We start from the raw sequence: 20,539 nt of genomic DNA on the forward strand, positions 1-20,539 counted from the left end.
TATACCTATGTAACAAACCTGCACGCTGGGTACATGTACCCTAGAACTTAAAGTATAATAATATTAATAAAAAGAAAGTATCAGTATAAAGAAGAAAGTTGAGAGAACAATGGAAGGATGAATGAAATCCACGTAGTGATGAGCAATTCCAATGAGAAATAACAAGGCAAGTAAGAACGCAGAGATGTGCAAAGTGCAGAGAAGTGCAAGGTAAGTTCCATTATAAGAAGTATAAGTAGGAAATAAAGCTAAGAAAGAGATCAACTGAAAGACACGAGTAAGATCAAGAGATATGTAAGACCCTGAAGGCCTCTCTCACTTTCAACAATATTCAAAACACATTTGTACAACAGGTACTAAACCAACTATATATGAAGTTTTTTCCAGGGTAGAGGCTGGTACATGTATAGATGATACTTTATTACGATGTACTGAAGGTGTCTGTCAATCTTCCACTACTATGTATGTATATATATAAAAGAAATATAAGTGAAAAGAAACAATCAGTATGTAAATAATTTAACTTCGAAATTTGAGTAGGTATTTATTTAAATGAGTTTTCATCGGCTGGGCGCAGGGGCTGGCCTGTCATCCCAGAACTTTGGGAGGCTGAGGCAGGTGGATCATTTGAGGTCAGGAGTTTGAGACCAGCCTGGCCAACATGCAAAACTCCATCTCTACTAAAATTTTTTCTTATACTAAAAATATAAAAATTAGCTGGGCATGGTGACAGGCACCTGTAATCCCAGCTACTTGGGAGGCTTAGGCAGGAGAATCACTTGAACCAGGGAGGCAGAGGTTGCAGTAGGCCAAGATCCCGCCATTGCACTTCAGTGGGTGACAAGAGCGAAACTCCGTATCACAAATAAATAAACAGTTTTTCATACATACCTCTGATATGAAAAGAGCCATCGTCACTTCTCTCTACCACAAGATGATCAATATGTACAGTTACAGGAGCTGGTTCAAGGGATATTGTACTACTCCGGGGACTATCATCCTACAGGAAAGAAAAATAACATTGCCATGTTACTTCAGTCGGTCATATTTTTAATGAGTTAAAGATAACACATGTATCTTTATATGTTTCAGCTGATACAGTGAGAAAACTACCTGTTACATTTTGACATTTCCTAATTTCCAAAACAGATCTCTACATCATTTACCAAAAAAGACAAAATCATTTTAATAAATGCTGATAGAACTTATATTATAGAAAAGGCACATTCTTAGACATGAATGAAAGTTCAGATAGGCAAAAGGAACATGAAAATATAAAATTATTTATTAACATACTTTTAAATTTATTTTTGTGTTAGAAACTTGTATCTTCATTGGCATTACTGTTGCAACAGTTTCATCTTCCAAAAAATGTTGAATATTCATAAGAGAAGATGTAAGAAACTCAGTGCTGAAGTTTTCTATGTGGCACTGCAGAAATCCATTTTTTTCTGCAAGTAAAGAGTGTATTACAGCACCAGGACCACTTTCAAACCTCAGAGAAATCTCAGGAGAGGATTTGGAATGAATTACAGCTTTCTGATCGGAACCTAAGGAAAATGAACATACAAAAATGTTTGTAGCATTATTCAATAATATTACAATTATGTGCCATGTGGTACATTAAAATAATACTAGTTTTACTATTCACCCCTAGTTTAAGTGATATTCTATAGTACATATACAATATACGTACACACACTAATTTCAATATTTTAAGGCAACTTTCTACTACAATAATGTTGATTTTTCTATATTTTCTGTTTTTTTGATAACAAGAAAAATATGTATGATAGAACTCAGGTGTGATACATGCCTCAGATACTTAGTGTGTGTTTGACTGTATACCTAAGTATACATTCAAATGTTGGCTGTGAACCAGAAATAAGTCAGACATTTAAAGTGACTCTTAAGCCATTTCTTAAGAAGTAACAAAGCCTGAGGTTTTGCACCTTCCTCATTAAACTGGGTCTTTAAATAACAGAAAAGTAAACAGAGAAGACCTCATTAAACTGTTTCTATTAGAAGGCAAACCAAAAACTGAAATTAAGGGAAGAGAGAGAGACAGTGTGTGTATGTGTGAGTGTGTGTGTGTAAAATTACATTTACTTATGCCTGGACCCTATCCCCCCCAAAAATTTATAGATTGCATAGACAGGTATAAACACATAGTTTAAAAACAAAGTTTAAAATTCCAATAATAAAATACCTAACTTAAAAAACGTAAGTTCCTAGTGAAACCACTGAAGTAAATTACTTGTAAATTCACACTCAGGGTAACTATTTTGCTTATTTATTTTATGTTACTTGGTTCCAAAATGAGTAAGAGGCAATATGCACATGGTATAATCTGATAAAAAATGAGGAGACAAGGAAAAAAGGAAGGATGGAAGGGAAAAGGGAAAGGTAGTTGTTAAGATTAATAACCCAAAATGCATTATTTAAATTCCTACACCAAAAGGTGGACCAAAAATGAGCTCCCTAGCAAAAAAGATAAAAATATGATAGTTTCACAACTCATATAACCTTTAAGATAAAAACAAACTCATTCTGGAAAGGCAAAGCTGTTTCAGTTTCTGAGGTATGAAAGTTATTTATCCCATGGGTCCTCATAAGAAGACTGCTATATCAATTCATGATGGATTTTCAAAAATTCATAATGAGAAGGTATTTTATTTTTCTTCAGCATGAGTGTGACTAGTCTTAAACAGGTCAAATGTATGCATATTTGTGAAAGGGGGAGATTTGCAAGAAATTAAAGATGTGTGTATTTATTTACACCAAGGATAGGTCTCCATTCACAATTCCAGGTAGAGAGTTGCTCTTGAAGCTTGTATTCCAGGTACAGAATTATACTTAATTAGTGTTATTACTACTTATTAACACTCCAGAAAATAATGCAAGAGTTCAAATGTAACTCCAAAGATTAAAATATTTCAAAATTCAAATATTTTTATTTTTTAAAATAGAAGGTAAAAGAAACAGCCATAAATTGGTAATGGTTAGTGTTCTTTCCCATAGCAAGAAAAACAAGAGTGAGCTTGCTGAACAAGACAACTTGCCAACAAACAACTTGATTAATGTGATTTTATTTTGCCTTTTTATCTGTCTAGATCTACACACATACACATTCTCATTCCATGGAGTAAAGCCAGGAATAATTTCAAACAAAATGAGTTTTTTGGAGATGAAATAAAACAAAACAAAAATTTTCTTTGTCAAAGTCACTCCTCCCTGCTACCTTTTATGCCATGGAACTATTACACTATGTCTTCCTATTGAAGCTCCACACACTGTAGAAAAAACCACAAACTATAAATAATAATTATTATAATAAGTAAATGCAATTTTCCTTGAATTCAATTATAGCCAAGATAGGATTGCTGGTGAGACATATATAAAAGTTAAAACATATTAAACCATTGTATATGAAAAGTAATTAAAAAAAAAAAAAAAAAAACCCTTACCAACTGGACGATTACAAAGGTAATGCCGAAGGCTGATATTGCCTAACTGGTCTGGTGTCACCTGGTTCACTTGAAGACAGATTTCTGTATCTTCCCCTCGGATGTCAATTTCCCCATTAACACCAGTAATTTTAAATACCACAACGGACATCTATTAATGATTGCATAAATAATATTAGTATGCCAAGCAGTTCAAAACAAAATTTAAGAAATAATATAGGAAACTACTGTTACCCTCTAAAAATACAATTATGACCTACCAGACCAAAAATATACTTGTGATCTACAGAAAACGGTTGTTACATTATAGTGAAAACCTTTCATTTATTATTAAATTAGGTCACAAGGATTGTAAAATGATTTTCATTAAAAGCTAGACAAAATATATTTTTCAAGTCTTTCACTACATCAGGAGGGCTTAAAAGAAACCATTAGCTGGGGCAACACAGTGAGACCCCATATCTACAAAAAAATTTAAAACAGCCAGGTGTGATGGTGTGCACCTGGTCCCAGCTACTAGGGAGGCTGGGGCAGGAAGATCACTTAAGCCCAGGAATTCAAGGCTGCAGTGGGCTATGGACACATCTCTGTACTCCAGCCTGGGCAACAGAGTGAGATCCTGTCTTTAAAAAAATTAAAATAAAAAACATAAAAGGCAAGACAGAAAAAAGAAAGAGCCTTCACTCCTCAATATGATAAAACAAATTTAGAAAAGTAAAATCAAAGGAAAAACAATTGATTGGGGGGAAGCATTTTCAAGAACAAAAGCTGCAAAATGAATTGCCCACCATCTAAGAATTCATGTTATATATGAGTGTCTCAAAATATATACATGTCAAATATGAAATAAAACTGGTGGCATTTATCTTCATAGAATCTCTCTGAAATTATCTGAAATATTTATTACCAGGTCATCATGATTTTCCTGAACACCCTCTGAATTTGTACTGATGGCATCTGGAGAAGTTTCACCATAATTTTGTAGGTTTGCACCAGTATTCACACTTTCTGCTGTGCCCCTGTAATTTGTAGTTGAGTTCTTTTTATTTCCTGAAATAATACAAAAGTAAATTAATAAATTAAAATCAGTTTTACACATCCTCTAACACTGTATGTTTATTTAACAAAAAAGAACTATCCCTTCAACTGTTTCCTTTTTTTTTTTTTTGAGACGTAGTCTGTCGCCCAGGCTAGAGTGCAGTGGCACCATCTCGGCTCACTGCAAGCTCCGCCTCCCGCGTTCACGCCATTCTCCTGCCTCAGCCTCCTGAGTAGCTGGGACTACAGGCGCCCGCCACCACCCCCGGCTAATTTTTTGTATTTTTAATAGAGACGGGGTTTCACCGTGTTTGCCAGGATGGTCTCGATCTCCTGACCTCGTGATCCACCCACCTTGGCCTCCCAAAGTGCTGGGATTACAGGTGTGAGCCACCACGCCCGGCCCCTTCAACTCTTTCTCAAGCATTGCCTCCTTTAAAAAATGGACCAAGAAAAATTAGATTGTAATTAGTTATCAAACAATGAATGTGCTATAATTCAATATTTCTCCAACTATCTGTGGTAAAAGACAATTTAAAAAAAAATTCAGTAGCCATTACAGATCAATACTTTTTAAAAATACCATAAAAATGAATTAAAAAATTAGGTAAGAAAACCTAAAGACATACAAAACATAAGTCTCAATTTATTATTATATTTACTACTCTGTAATCAGCTTCTAACGTAGTGCTTGGCAATGTGGTAGGTGCTCAACAAATTATTAAATAAATGGCCCAGGGAAGATACCTGTGAATACTGTTGTGGTATGAGGGGCTAATAAAGGCATTTCATAAGGGGTTCCTAACATCATCAGGGGTTAAGAGAACATCTGTGATAAAATAGTATTTCTGCTAAAGTGAACGAGCCTGGGTGCAGTGGCTCATGCCTGTAATCCCAGCACTTTGGTGAGAGGATCACTTGAGCCCAGGAGTTCAAGACCAGCCTGGGCAACACAGCAAAACCCCATCTCTACCAAAAATACAAAAAATTAGCCAGACATAGCGGCACTTGCCTGTGGTCCCAGCTACTCAGGAGGCTAAGGCAGAGGACCACGTGAGCCCAGGAGGTAGAGATTGAGGTGAGCCAAGATCATACCACTGCACTGAACTCTAGCCTGGATGACAGAGTGAGACCCCATCTCAAAAAAAAAAAAAAAAAAAAAAAGATTCCCTTAAATTTTTTTTTTTTTGAGACAGTGTCTCAGTCTGTTGGCCAGAATGGAGTGTAGTGGCACGATCTCAGCTCACTGCAACCTCCACCTGCCTCAGCCTCCCAAGTATCTGGGATTACAGGAACGTGCCACCATGCCTGGCTAATTTTTGTATTTTTAGTAAAGATGGGGTTTCACTATGTTAGCCAGGGTGGTCTTGAACTCCTGACCTCAAGTGATCTGCCTGCCTTGGCCTCCCACAGTGCTGGGATTACAGGCGTGTGCCACTGCCTGGCCCCCTTTAAAAAAAATTTTTTTTAAATTTACATGGAAAAGAATAATTGCAAGGAGAGCAAAAAGACACTCCGAAAAACACTGAGTGGATAAAATAATGAGTGGGGAAAAATAAAGCCAAGAGTTATCCTTAACAACTCTAATTAAAAGTAAAAATAATAAAATAAACAGAATGAAAAAGAGCATTCCAGAAACAGCTACAACAGACTAAGATGGAAAAGTTTATCACAGTAAGGAAAGTGAGAGAAAGACTGAAATAAACTATGATCCATCTGAAGTATAATGAGCACATGGGAAAACATCAGAAAAGGTAAGCTGGGGCCACATCACACAGAGGATTGTCAGTCATGTTAAGGATTTTAACTTAATAGCCTTAAAGCAATTACAAGTTATCAGCAGTACAGTGGAAAATGACATGATCAAATCTGTGGGGGTTTTTTTCCCCTCCTTTTTTTTTTTTTTTTTTTTTTTTTTTAAAGGCAGAGTCTTGCTCTGTCGCCTAGGCTGGAGTTCAGTGGTGCGATCTCAGCTCACTGCAGCCTCTGCCTCCAGGGTTCAAGCGATTCTCCTGCCTCAGCCTCCTAAGTAGCTGGGACTACAGGTATGTGCCACTTTGTCTGGCTAATTTTTTGTAGTTTTAGTAGACACCAGTTCTCACCATGTTAGCCAGGATGGTCTTCATCTCCTGACTTTGTGATCCGCCCACCTCGGCCTCCCAAAATGCTGGGATTATAGGTGTGAACCACCATGCTCGGCCAAATTTGTGTTTTTTAAAAGAGTATTTTGCCTGGCCAGGAACAGTGGCTCACGCCTGAAATCCCAGCACTTTGGGAGGCCGCAGGGGGTGGATCACCTGAAGTCAGGAGTTCGAGACCAGCCTGGCCAACATGGTAAAACCCAGTCTTGACTAAAAATACAAAAATTAGCTGGGTGTGGTCGCACACACCTGTAATCCCAGCTATTCGGGAGGCTGAGGAGGCAGAAGAATCACTTGAACCCACGAGGCAGAGGTTGCAGTGAGCCGAAATCACACCACCACACTCCAACCTGGGCGATAGAGACTTGGTATAAAAAAATACATATATATTTTGGCTATAGAATAACGTATGAACTGCAAATGGATAAGAAGAGATGTGGAAAGACTAGTTAGGGACCAGAGGTAGCTATGTTGTTTATGTGTTCATAAATATGTACATACATTCACAAACATGTATACATGCACGCATACACATACATATCTTTTTGTATACACATACCTTTGTATGTATCTGACACACCCACACACATATAAAAAAATACATAGATAAAGGCCTGGAAGCATATATACCAAAAGTTGATGGTAGTTACTTCTGCAATGGGGAATGATATCAAGGAGACCATATTATCTGGTTTAAGGAAATGCCTAGAGTAAAAATTGAAGTTATCACCTTAGTATCACCCTTATTCTCCTTTTAAAATGAGAAAATATTCATATATTTCTTGTAAAATTAAAACAAAATACCAAGAGTCTCCTTCCAATAAAAATTAATGACCCTGACATAAAAATAAGTCACTGTTCAAAAGAACCAGGAATGTATATCATTAAAATGTTCTACACAAAGTCCACACTTTTTAAGATCCTAGTCTACTGTTGGAATCTATTCTAAGATAGTCATCAAAAATGCAGACAAAAATTTGTGAACAACAATATAATTATAGCACTTTTATAACTGATAAATTATAAACAATCTAAACATCCAACATCAGGGAAATCTTTAAAAGGCTATGGTACATTCTTATGATAATTTTATACAGGCTTAAAAATATTTTCAAAGGAGTTTACATATACAAATTCAAAAATAAATAACAGTTGATATATTGTGAATGTGAGAGAGACTTTTTGGTGATTTTACTCTCCAAATTATGGTTGTATTTTCCAAGTTTTCCACATTGAGTGGTAGTCACTTTTCCTTACTATTATTTATTAGAAATAATAAAACCACTGATGCTTTCAGATTAAGTAGGGTTATCTGCCACAAGAACATTGTTTTTGAAGTATATTTTGATCAAAGGACAAAAAAATCCTCTGATAAGGTAGGATTTTAAACAATAAAGGGGGCACAGGGGAACTACAGCTATCTGTGAATCTTGAATAGATTTTCATGACACATATCAGTACCTCTTCTACATTTAAGTGATATGCTGGAAAGAAGATTGCTATGAATTATCAGACTTAGACTGAGAATTTTTGTTTATGTATGGTACACATTCCCCAAGTCTGGGGAGCTAGAATAGCTTAATGATTGGTTAAAAACTTGGGCTCATCAGTCAGAATAGCTGACAAATCTGCCTCTTACTACTTGCTGGCTACAACTTTTGGACAAGATATCTTATTTCTTTAAGCTTTAGTTTCTAAATCTATAGAAAAGTGATCAATAATAATAACCACCTCATATGATGGTCTTAAGGATTAAATAATGTGTTTTACAGCACTTGGCGGTATGACTAGGGGTGGTTCAATAAATGTTTGCTATTGTTGTTATTAAATATCATCTATCATGTAAGGTAAACTGACTAGTGTCTCCCACCAAGATAAAGTAAACTGGAATCTAGTAGAGAGATTTTTCTCTGACTTGTGTAAAGGGTAAAATTTTTTAAGAAGACATGTTTGCGTCAGATAGAAGAGTTCAGACTTTGAAGTCTGACTAACTGGGTTCAAATGCTAAACTCTACCACTTACTAGTTGCATAACCTTGGGCAAGCTGCTTACCTCCCTAGGCTTTGTTTGCTTCACCTTTAAAATGAAGATAACAGTTCCTACCTCAATTTATTTGAAGATTAAATACATGTAAGATGCTTACGATAGTAACTGGTATAGTAAGTCCCTAGTAAATATTAGCTTAGAATAACAAACAAGAGGCTGGGGATGGTAGCTCACACCTATAAACCCAGTACTTTGGGAGGCTGAGATGGCTGAGGCCAGGAATTCGAGACCTGCCTGGCCAGCATGGTGAAACCCTGTCTCCACTAAATCACAAAAGTTAGCTAGGCGTGGTGGTGGATGCCTGTAGTCCCAGCTACTTGAGAGGCTGAGGCAGGAGAATCACTTGAACCCAGGAGGCAGAGGTTGCAGTGAGCCAGTATCGTTACATTGCACTCCAGCCTGGGCAACAAGAAAAAAACTACATCTCAAAAAAAAAAAAAAGAATAGCAAGAATAACAAGAAAGACAATCCCAGCTCTGCGTACAATAATGTGACTATGGGAACACTACTTAAACTTCAGGAGCCTCAGTTTCCGTATCTGTAAAAGGATAAGAATAAGCACTTATACCTCATAGGGCTGAGGCAATTTGGTACATAGTAGACAATAGGCTCTAGAGCCAAAATACCTGAATTTAAACCACTAACTAGCTGTGTTACTTTGGATTCGTTATTTAACCTCTCTCTGAAGATAACAGTATACTATTGATAGAATTGTTGTGAGGTTTAAATTCATTAAAATATATACAAAGCATATAGAATGGTACCAACACAAAGTAAATGCTCAATAAATGTTAGCTTCTATTATTACAGAGTTGTAATTCTAATTAAAAGAAGTAAACTATTTAAGCACCTGCAACGGTATGAATGTGTCCCTTTGAAATTCATGTGTTGGCAAAGTGATAGTACTAAGAGGTAGGGCCTTTAACAGGTGATCAGCCCATGAGAGCTTGCCCCTACATGAAAGGGATTAAGGCCCTTACAAAACAGGCTTCAGGTAGCTTCTCTTGACCTACAGAGGACTGCAAATTACAACCCTTACAATTTGATGAGGTTTGATCTTGGACTTCCCAGTCTCCAGAACACATGAGAAATAAATTTCTGTTCTTTATAAATTACCCAGTCTGTGGTATTCTGTGATAGCGGAACAAAACAGACATTGCTTGGCAACAAATGGTAGCTACTATTATGGCACATTAGTAATATATATTATATTATTACTTATTACATACTTGTTATATTTATGTTACTAATTATCTAATCTAAGCTTTTCAACTAAATCAATGGGCTTATTTCCTTTCAAACAGAAAGTAATTTAGGCCAGGCATGGCAGCTCATGCCTGTAATCCCAGTATTTTGGGACGCTGAGGTGCATGGATCATTCGAGGTCAGGAGTTTGAGACCAGCCTGGCCAACATGACGAAACCCCATCCCTAGAAAAAGTATAAAAATTAGCCGAGCATGGTGGTGCATGCCTGCAATCCCAACTACACGGGAGGCTGAGGCAGGAGAACTGCTTGAACCCGAAGGCGAAGAATGCAGTAAGCTGACATCACAATACTGCACTCCAGCCTGGGCGACAGAGTGAAGCTCCATCTCAAAAAAAAAAAAAGAAAAGAAAAGAAAAAACAAAGTAATTCATATTTGCCTCTGGTCTCCTATGTTTTTGTGTCTGCAGCAACTCCTTTCTGACTATGGCCCATACTTCTAATTCCTGTTTACAAACTCAATGCCTTAATGAAGGAGATGCAACAAACACCTTCTAATTCATTTCTAGCAGTCTTTACTAGGGCATTGGTTGTCTCTCAATAAAATGGGAAAATCACGTAGTTCCACCATATACTATCATATACGTGAAAGAATCCTAATTTTGTAAATCAGTAGAATTCACCATACAAATTAAGCCCATCTAATCAAATTTCCAAATATAGGAGTCTCTGTAATACAGGCTGGTAGCCTTAATATTGGCTGCTTTATGGTCTAAGTGACTGCATACATATAATTGCTGGATCTCAGCCATAGAGAGGCAGGAGTATCTGGTTAAAAGAAACAATGGAACAACCATTAGAGGAAAGTTCGGTACTCTTGCATAGTCCATGTATGTATAAATAAGTCTTTTTTGGGGGGCTATAATGAACAATTAGAATATATCTAAAAATAACTAAGTATTATTAATAATTAACAATTACTGAATATAACTAAAAATATTCATTTGTTTTTAGTTATGCTCAACAACTTTAAAAAGCATGGGTACAGTTAACAATTATTGAATATAACTAAAAGCATCCCTTTTCTCCAAAGGTGTATGTATGTAATATGAATTCTTAAATCATATCATAACTTTACCTTTTTCCAAAAACATATGGCTGTCACTTCCATCACTTTCTAACAACTGTTCTTCCAATATCATGCTGTCAAGTGAAATGGTATCCAATGACATTTGTGAAGAGCTTCTTTTCATATTCTTATAAGAAACACAGAGAGGAGCCAGGTTGGGTGGGCAACGTTCCTTAGGCTTTCCACTGTTAACAAAATAATTAGAAAGTTAGTAGATATAGAGAAAAGAATTCTATCTAAAAAATACGTCTAAGAAAATTAAGATACGTATATAGCATCCATAGCTGAAATTATACTTAAATATATAAGCTCAAAGTGTTTTCATATTTTGAAACACCTACTCTTTCACATGTTAACAATGCCTTATTTTGTCATGAGCTTTCCTGCCTCAAAACAAAATACACTCACAGGCACACACACTCCACAAAATAAATTAATTTTTAAAAAGGCCAATAAAATGTTGTTACCTTAAAGATGACTGTGATTTAAGTGTTCTAACTGTGGGGGTCTCTTCTTTACTGATATCCAGGTTTTCAGAGAGTGAAGCTGCTTCCGGAAGCAAATCTTCGGCTTTAAAGATGGACTCTATGGTTTCATTTCCTTTACTAGTTAAACTACTTGAAAGTATGTTTTGATTACCATCACTATCAAATGATAGCATATTTGAATCTTCTCTGTAGTTTAAGATACTACTTGAATCTGTATAAAATGAATCCTTTTTGTCACTTGTTTCTGATCCAATTTCTCCTGAGCCACTTTTGTAAACAAGTCCACTACTTTCATCTTCACTTATTTTCCCTAAATGTTTATCTGATAAATAGTCCATAAAAGAAATGCCTTTTTGCAGATTTGTATCACTAGCTGATTTAAAAAGCAAAGGATCTTTTAAAGGGACATGGCTAAGGTCAACACTCATAGATCTGTTGTCTGACATATGATTAACAGTTACACTTCTAATTCTATTTATATCCCTACTAATTTGTTTTCTTTTTGAAGACAAAAAATCCCCATTTTCTGTAGGCAAATAATCAGGTACCACTGGGCTCACACTTTCAGAAACAGGAGACTTAAGAGTATTTGCTTGATCCACTGGATGGAGCAAAAGAGCCAGTTCTGCACTTCTAAGTAAAATTCCAATACAAATGGATGTCTGACTAGCAGGACTGCCAGTTACAGCTTCTACATCTTTCCTTAAGTTCTCTGAAAGAAGAATAAGTGACTCATGCAGCAAAAGCAGGAGCAGATACTGGTAGTGATTAATCTGCATACTGACATGTTTATGAACATGAACTAGGACATGAATATCTGCTTCTGACGAGGAAGAGGAAAATCTAAAAAATGTATCTGATGAAGAAGGCTTCTGACCACCATTTGCCAAGGGCTCAGACTCTGTACTATAATACTCCTTCAACAGTTTCTTCCGCTTCAATCGGCCAGCCAGATCACTAGATTCACTTTGTGATGTGTTTAGAGATACTTGATTACAACTCTGCGGCTCTTTTTGTGACTCTGCATATCTTGTTGGTTGACAAATCCAAATGGAAAGAGGGAATGAGTCTACAAAACTTATTGGCCGTCCTTTTCCACTTTTCATCCCTTCATAATCTATCCAAAATTGAGAAAAGTACACAGCCCAAACATCCATGGCAGCAGAAGTTTTAAGAGTGTTTTTATTCAATTGGGGAGTAATATTTCCTTTATAAATTTCGTGCATTTTCGTATCTTGTTCATGAGCATGCCTCTGGAAAATTGGATGTAGAAGATTAAAATTGTCACAAGATTTGGGGAAGCTGGTATATGTTTTACTAAAAAAATCACAATCTTTAAAGTCTTGAAACAAAGCTTCTAGGTCAGAATGTCGACAGTTTGGACAGTGCCTTGTATTTGTGGCAATCATTTCAGAACTCTGAATAGAAATTGCATGTGGCTGATCTTGATGACATTCAGATTTCATTTCAGAAGGAATGACAAACTAGAAGAGAAGAAAAATTAATCTCATCCAACTGTCAAATCCATACATCTTAAAGATAAAAGAACATGACTTAGCTCAGAAATTCTTTTTCTTGACATTTCCCCCCAAAATACTACTTTCCTATTAAGACATAAAACACTAACTCTTCCCCTCAAATCTTATGAAATTGAGTAAAGGGGACTTACATGACCACTAAGAAGAGAATCTTTTAAAAAACAATAACATGAATTAATAATGAATGTAACATATATATATGCACAAAATAAATTGCAAAATAAAAAGAACAAAATTGAATTAAATCATTACTACTACTTGTTTGTACGATACCTTTAACATTAAGCCATCAACTCGAACATCAACATGCTCGTCAGATTTTGAGTTGTCATTCAACTTGTACACAGCCATGAACTGATTAAGACTCTGTTTTAAATCCAACAGAAATTGATTTAACCATAGAATGCTTCTTTCATCCACAGTAAACTGTAGTGCATTCAGCTGGCTATAGAGGTTGGGAGATGGAACTGTGGAGAAAAGATTTTTTTAAAAAAATTTTAATTGTATGTTTCTAAATCTTCCCTGAGAACAAAAAATACATGTTTAGTCAGTTTTATTCTTTCTTAAAACAAATTTGAGGTGTTATTTACAAAATCAAAGTGATACATGTGAATAACAAACACATTTAGATAGACAAAAAAAATTTCCCATGCCTAACTGAAAAAAAGTTTTAATATTTTAAAATATCTATAACATATAAATATACAAAACACATGAATATTTTGAATATATAAATTAATCTAAAACTAACTGCATAAAACAGGAAGCACTGTTTCAATTTCTTTCCTAAGGTTGTATTCACCAAGAACTTGTAAAAACATTACCTTCTTGATGAAGTATCACATCAAAGTGGTCCTTGATCATGTATTTCTGTAGACTTTACAACCTGAATCTTAATCTAAATCCTCTAAAATGAGAAAGCTAAGTCTAATGACCAATTTTTTATGCAAGTGCTATGCTAGCAGGTTCTCCTTGAAAGGAGGGACCACGCATAAATTTATTCCCCACTTTTAATCAAGGCCTGTAATAGTGCTTGGAGCAATGTGAAAACCAAGTATCTCCTCAACAATAAAATGAATTCACTCTTTTTCATAGCTCTCCCAAAATAAACTAATATTTACAATTAGAGGGTACATCGCTTCCTGAAATACACATATTTTTCTACCATACCAGTCATTTTGTTTTCAGAGCACCTTGATGAAGATCTTTGATTCTAAAAATTCAGACATATTTATTCCTACCAAAGCTAAAGTTATGCATATCTAGAGCATTTAGACTAAATTTAAGAAAAATAAATCTAAGGTGTGAGACACCAGTGGAGAGGGAACACTGTAACAATGTCCTGAATATGGTTTATTTGCTTATGTTATTCATTTATTCATTCACTTTCCTTTAAGATCCACTAAATGTCAACTGCATTGTCTGTCTTACCCTAAGCACAAAGAACACCAAAAGAAATAGGGCATGGTCCTTTTTCCTTAAAAGGTCATAGTTTATTACATGAGACAGATACAAACAGAGAAAAATTACAATTTAAGTCTATCAGAGACATGCAATTGTGAAGTGTAGGTGCTTGCCTTTGGGAATAGAAATAAAGTGAGTGCTGCAGAGACTGCATCACACTCTGAAAGGAAAGGAAGGAGAGGGAATATCTCAACGTAGATTGATTGATGATGGCAGCCACAGAGTAGACTAGGAAGCAAATGCTGCCCAAGAGCTAGAGCACAGAAAGAAGCCTGAGAGCAGATGTGGGACTGAAAAAGGAACCCAGGACACTAAGCACTAGAAAGATCTATATGTGGTTTCCAACAGAAGTCTACTTATAAAATAGATTACTATGTAGTTAATAATACTTAAAAGCAGCTTGTAGAAACATTGAATATTCTGATATCACTAAGGAAAAGAAGCAGGGTGCAAATTAAATATGTAAAAGAAATACATGCATTAAAAAACAAGACTAACAACGCTATATTTATTGCTATGGGTTGAACTGTGTCCCTCCAAAATGCATTTACTGAAGTTCTATCTCCCTGTAGCTCAGAATCTATTTGGAGCTAAAGCCTTTAAAGAGACAATTATGGTAAAATGAGTTCACTGGGTGGGCCCTAGTCCATTGTGACTCATATCCTTATAAGAGCAGAACAGGAGGGACAAACACACATACACAGAGGGAAGACCATGTGAAAACATAGGCGGAAGATGACCATCTATAAGGAGAGCAGTCTCAGAAGAAACAATCCTGCTGAAGTCTTCATCTTGGACCTCTAGCCTCAGAACTGTGAGACAATAAATTTCTGTTAAGTCACCTAGTCTGTGGTGTTTGTTATAGCAGCCCTAACAAATGAATATACTTACATTTGAGCAGATGTCTCCAAACCGCAAGCTTACAAGCATTGTTTTTTTGGCTTTTTCTTCTTTATTGTTAAAATATAATGCATATGTTACTTTCACAATGGTAAAAGGAAAGTTAAGAGATTATAAAAGTTGGAACATTTAGTACTGTTCAAAATAGAGATAATGAGGAATGAAAATTAACTCATCTATATGAGGGTTCAACATACTATATTCTCTACTTTTGTTTATTTTTGAAAATTTCTCTAAGAAAAAATTAAATTAAAAAATAGTTAAACATAATCTAGAAATTCCACTACCAGGTATCTACGGGGGTCAAGTTTAACACGCAAGGAAGGAATTTTGTTAATTTTTTTCAGAAAAAAAAAAGTACAGATTATAGAATGAAATTATAATTCCTTTGGTACCTAACAAAACTTGTATAAACAAGCCTAGATGGCTGGGAGTGTTGGCTCATGTCTGTAATCCCAGCGCTTTGGGAGGCCAAAGCGGGAGGATGGCTTGAGCCCACGAGTTTGAGACTAACCCAGGCAACAGAGTGAGATCTTGTACCTATAAAAAATTTAAAATTAGCTGGACATGATGGCTCATGCCTATAATCCTAGCTATTAGCGAGGCTAAGATGGGAAGATCACTCGAGTCCAGGAGTTTGAGGCAGCAGTGAACCATCATTGTGCCACAGTACTCCAGCCTAGGCACAGAGTGAGGCTGTCTCAAAAAAAAAGAAAAGAATATCTAAAAAAAAAAAAAAAAAAAAACAAACAGCTTAGAAGTCATAAATACTGGAAACTACTCTTAACTCGGAAGAAAAATTACTTGTTTAGGGACAAGGTGGCAGGCAGGAGGCAGGACTAGTTTGCAGCTCCAACTTGTACGGACATAGCAGTGTGTGGAGGCTCACATAGTGAAGTTTTGCTCCAGAACGACTACAGGAATAAATCAGGAAAACTGAGAGGACCCATACACCCTCTGAAGGACACAGATTGCTCCGCAGGACCCGAGAGACAACCCAAATATTGGACTGGTACTCATTGCTGAGCCACAGATGGTTCACATCACAGGACTCTGCAGACAACCCCCAGTACCAGCCCACAGCCTGGTAGACTTGCTGGGTGTCTAGATCTAGAAGAGAGATAACAATCACTATAGCTCGGCTCTCAGAATCCACACCCATAGGAAAAAAGGGAGAATACCGGCCAGGTGCAGTGGCTCACGCCTGTAATCCCAGCACTTTGGGAGGCCAAGGCGGGCAGATCACCTGAGGTCAGGAGTTCAAGACCAGCCTGATCAACATAGAGAAACCCCGTCTCTACTAAAAATACAAAATTAGCCGGGTGTGGTGACGCACGCCTGTGATCCCAGCTACTCGGGAGGCTAAGGCGGGAGAATCACTTGAGCCCAGGAGGCGAAGATTGCGGTGAGCCTAGGTCATGCCATTGCACTGCAGCCTGGGCAACAAGAGTGAAACTCTGTCTCAAAAAAAAAAAAAAAAAGGGATAATGCCACTTCAAGGGAACATGTCATGGGACAAAAGAGTCTGAACAACAGCCTTCAGTCCCAGACACTACCTCTGAGAGAGCCTACCCAAATAAGAAAGAACCAGAAAAACAACTCTGTTAATATGATAAGAGAAGGTTCTTTAACACCTCCAAAAAAATCACACTAGCTCACCAGCAATGGACCCAAACCAAGAAGAAATCCCTGATTTACCTGAGAAAGAATTCTAGGCTAATCAGGGAGGCACCAGAGAAAGGCGAAGCCCAGTGTAAGGAAATCCAAAAAATGATACAAGAAGTGAAAGAAATATTCAAGGAAATAGATAGCATAAATAAAAATCAATCAAAACTTCAGGAATAAACAGACACACTCACAGAAATGCAAAATGCTCTAGAAAGTCTCAGCAATAGAACTGAATAAGTAGAAGAAAGAAATTCAGAGCTCAAAGACAAGGTCTTTGAATTAACCCAGTCCAACAAAGACAAAGAAAAAAAGAATAAGAAAATATTAACAAAGTTTCCAAGATGTCTGGGATTATGTTAAATGACCAAACCTAAGAATAATTGGTGTTCCTAAGTAGGAAGAGAAATCTAAAAGTTTGGAAAACATACTTGGGGGAATAATTGAGGAAAACTTCCCTGACCTTGCTACAGACTTAGACATCCAAATACAAGAAGCACAAAGAACACCTGGGAAATTCATCGCAAAAGATGATTGCCTAGGCTCACTGTCATCAGGTTATCTAAAGTTAAGACAAAGGAAAGAATCTTAAGAGCTGTGGGACAGAAGCACCAGGTAACCTATAAAGGAAAATCTATCAGATTAACAGCAGATTTCTCAGCAGAAAATCTAGAAGCTAGAAGGGATTCTGGCCCTATCTTCAGCTTCCTCAAACAAAACAATTATCAGTCAAGAATTTTATATCTAGTGAAACTAAGCTTCACATACGAAGTAAAAATACAGTGTTTTTCAGACAAACAAATGCTGAGAGAATTTGCCACTAGCAAGTCACCACTACCAGAACTAAGAACTGCTCAAAGGAGCTCCAAATCTTGAAACAAATCCTGGAAACACAACAGAATCTCTTTAAAGCATAAATCTCAGAGGATCTATAAAACAAAAATACAATTTAAAAAAAAAAGGCATACAGGCAACAAACAGCATGATGAATGGAATGGTACCTCATGTCTCAATACTAACACTAAATGTAAATGGCCTAAATGTTCCACTTAAAAGATACAGAACTGCAGAATAGATAAGAATTCACCTGTTGTGGGAAGTCAGGGACCCCGAACGGAGGGACCGGCTGGAGCCACAGCAGAGGAACATAAATTGTGAAGATTTCATGGACATTTATCACTTCCCTAATAACACTCTTATAGCCTGTCTTACTTTAATCTCTTAATCCTGTTATCTTCATAGTAAGCTGAGGATATATGTCACCTCAGGTCCACTGTGATGAATGCATTAACTGTATAAATTGATTGTAAAATGTGTGTTTGAACAATACGAAATCAGTGCACCTTGAAAAAAAACAGAATAACAGTGATTTTCAAGGAAAAAGGGAAGACAACCATAAGGTCTGACTGCCTGCAGGGTTGGGCAGAATACAGCTAAATTTTTCTTCTTGCAGAGAGCCTATAAACAGACGTGCAAGTAGGGAAGATATCACTAAATTCTTCTCCTAGCAAGGAATATTAATAATTAAGACCCTGGGAAAGGAATTGCATTCCTGGGCGAAGGTCTATAAACGGCTGCCCTGGGAGTGTCTGTCTTATGCAGTTGAGATAACAACTGAAACACACCCTGGTCTCCTGCAGTACCCTCAGGCTTATTAGGGTGGGGAAAAAACTGCTCCCTGGTAAATTTGAGGTCAGATCAGTTCTCTGCTCTTGAACCCTGTTTTCTGTTGTTTAAGATGTTTATCAAGACAATGCGTGCACAGCTGAACATAGACCCTTATCAGGAGTTTTTTATTTTGACCTTTGCCTTGTGATCTTTGCTTTGCTCTTTGCCTTGTGATCTTTATTGGCCTCAGAAGCATGTGATCTTTGTTCTCCTTTCTGCCTTTTGAAGCATGTGATCTTTGTGACCTACTCCCTGTTCGTACACCCCCTCCCCTTTTGAAGTCCTTAATAAAAACCTGCTGGTTTTGTGGCTCAGGTGGGCATCACGGTCCTACTGCTATGTGACGTCACCCTGGCAGTCCAGCTGTAAAATTCCTCTCTTTGTACTCTTTCTCTTTATTTCTCAGATCGGCCAACACTTAGGGAAAATAGAAAGAACATACATTGAAATTTTGGGGGTGGATTCCCCCGATATTCACCAACCATCTGCTGCCTTCAAGAGACTCACCTAACAAATAAGGACTCACACAAACTTAAGGTAAAGGGGTGGAAAAAGACATTTCATGCAAATGGACATCAAAAGCAAGCAGGAGTAGCTATTCTTATAACAGACAAACCTTAAAGCAACAGCAGTTAAAAAAGACAAAGAGGGACATTATACAATGATAAAAGGCCTTGTCCAACAGGACACTATCACAATCCTAACATATATGCATCTAACACTGGAATTCCCAAATTTACAAAACAATTACTAATAGGCCTAAGAAATGAGATAGATGGCAACACAATAATAGTGGGGGATTTCAATACTCAACTGACAGCACTAGACAGGTCATCAAGACAGAAAGTCAACAAAGAAACAATGGATTTCAACTATACTGTGACCGGGCACGGTGGCTCATGCCTGTAATCCCAGCACTTTGGGAGGCTGAGGCAGGCGGATCATGAGGTCAGGAAATCAAGACCATCCTGGCTAACACAGTGAAACCCCATCTCTACTTAAAAAAAAAATACAAAAACTTAGCCAGGCATAGTGGCGAGTGCCTGTAGTCCCAGCTACTCTGGAGGCTGAGGCAGGAGAATGGCGTGAACTTGGGAGGCAGAGTTTGCAGTGAGCCGAGATCATGCCACTGCACTCCAGCCTGGGCAACAAAGCAAGACTCCATCTCAAAAACAAAACAAAACAAAACTAAACTAAACTATACTCTGGAACAAATGGACTTAACAATATTTACAGAACATTCCATCCAACAACTGCAGAATATACATTCTATTCAACAGACTTTCGCCAAGAGATAGGCCATATGATAGGCCACAAAAAGAGCCTCAATAAATTTAAGAAAGTTGAAATTATATCAAGCACTCTCTCAGATCACAATGGAATAAAAGTGGAAATCTACTTCAAAGGAACCTTCAAAACCATGCAAATACCTGGAAATTAAATAACCTGCTCCTGAATGATCACTGGGTCAAAAATGAAATCAAGATGAAAATTAAAAAATTCTTCGAATTGAACAGTAGTGACACAACCTATCAAAACCTTTGGGACACAGCAAAGGTGGCGCTGAGAGGAAAGTTTATAGTTCTAAATGCCTACATTAAAAAGTCTGAAACAGCACAAACAGATAATCTAAGGTCACACCTTAAGGAACTAGAGAAACAAGAACAAACCAAACCCAAACCCAGCAGAAGAAAGGCAATGACCAAGATCAGAGCAGAACTAAATGAAATTGAAGCAAACAAAAACAATACAAAAGACAAATTAAACAAAAAGCTGGTTCTTTGAAAAGA

The 20,539-nt window shown here is 36.9% G+C and overlaps 1 protein-coding gene across 2 annotated transcripts in view; it reads right to left on the reverse strand.

The window, feature by feature from the left end:
* BLTP3B (bridge-like lipid transfer protein family member 3B) overlaps positions 1–20,539 on the reverse strand; it is a 117,262-nt gene that overhangs the window by 14,307 nt on the left and 82,416 nt on the right. For both annotated transcript variants that reach the window (XM_050750111.1, XM_050750113.1), the window contains 7 exons: positions 13,326–13,519; positions 11,494–12,998; positions 11,036–11,211; positions 4,375–4,517; positions 3,468–3,618; positions 1,297–1,550; positions 892–1,000 (listed from right to left, as the gene is read on the reverse strand). In XM_050750111.1, the coding sequence (XP_050606068.1) occupies positions 892–1,000; positions 1,297–1,550; positions 3,468–3,618; positions 4,375–4,517; positions 11,036–11,211; positions 11,494–12,998; positions 13,326–13,519 (2,532 nt within the window). The remainder of the gene's footprint in view (positions 1–891; positions 1,001–1,296; positions 1,551–3,467; positions 3,619–4,374; positions 4,518–11,035; positions 11,212–11,493; positions 12,999–13,325; positions 13,520–20,539) is intronic.

The sequence above is a fragment of the Macaca thibetana genome, chromosome 11, assembly GCF_024542745.1.
Source record: "Macaca thibetana thibetana isolate TM-01 chromosome 11, ASM2454274v1, whole genome shotgun sequence".
NCBI classification, from domain to species: Eukaryota; Metazoa; Chordata; class Mammalia; order Primates; family Cercopithecidae; genus Macaca; species Macaca thibetana.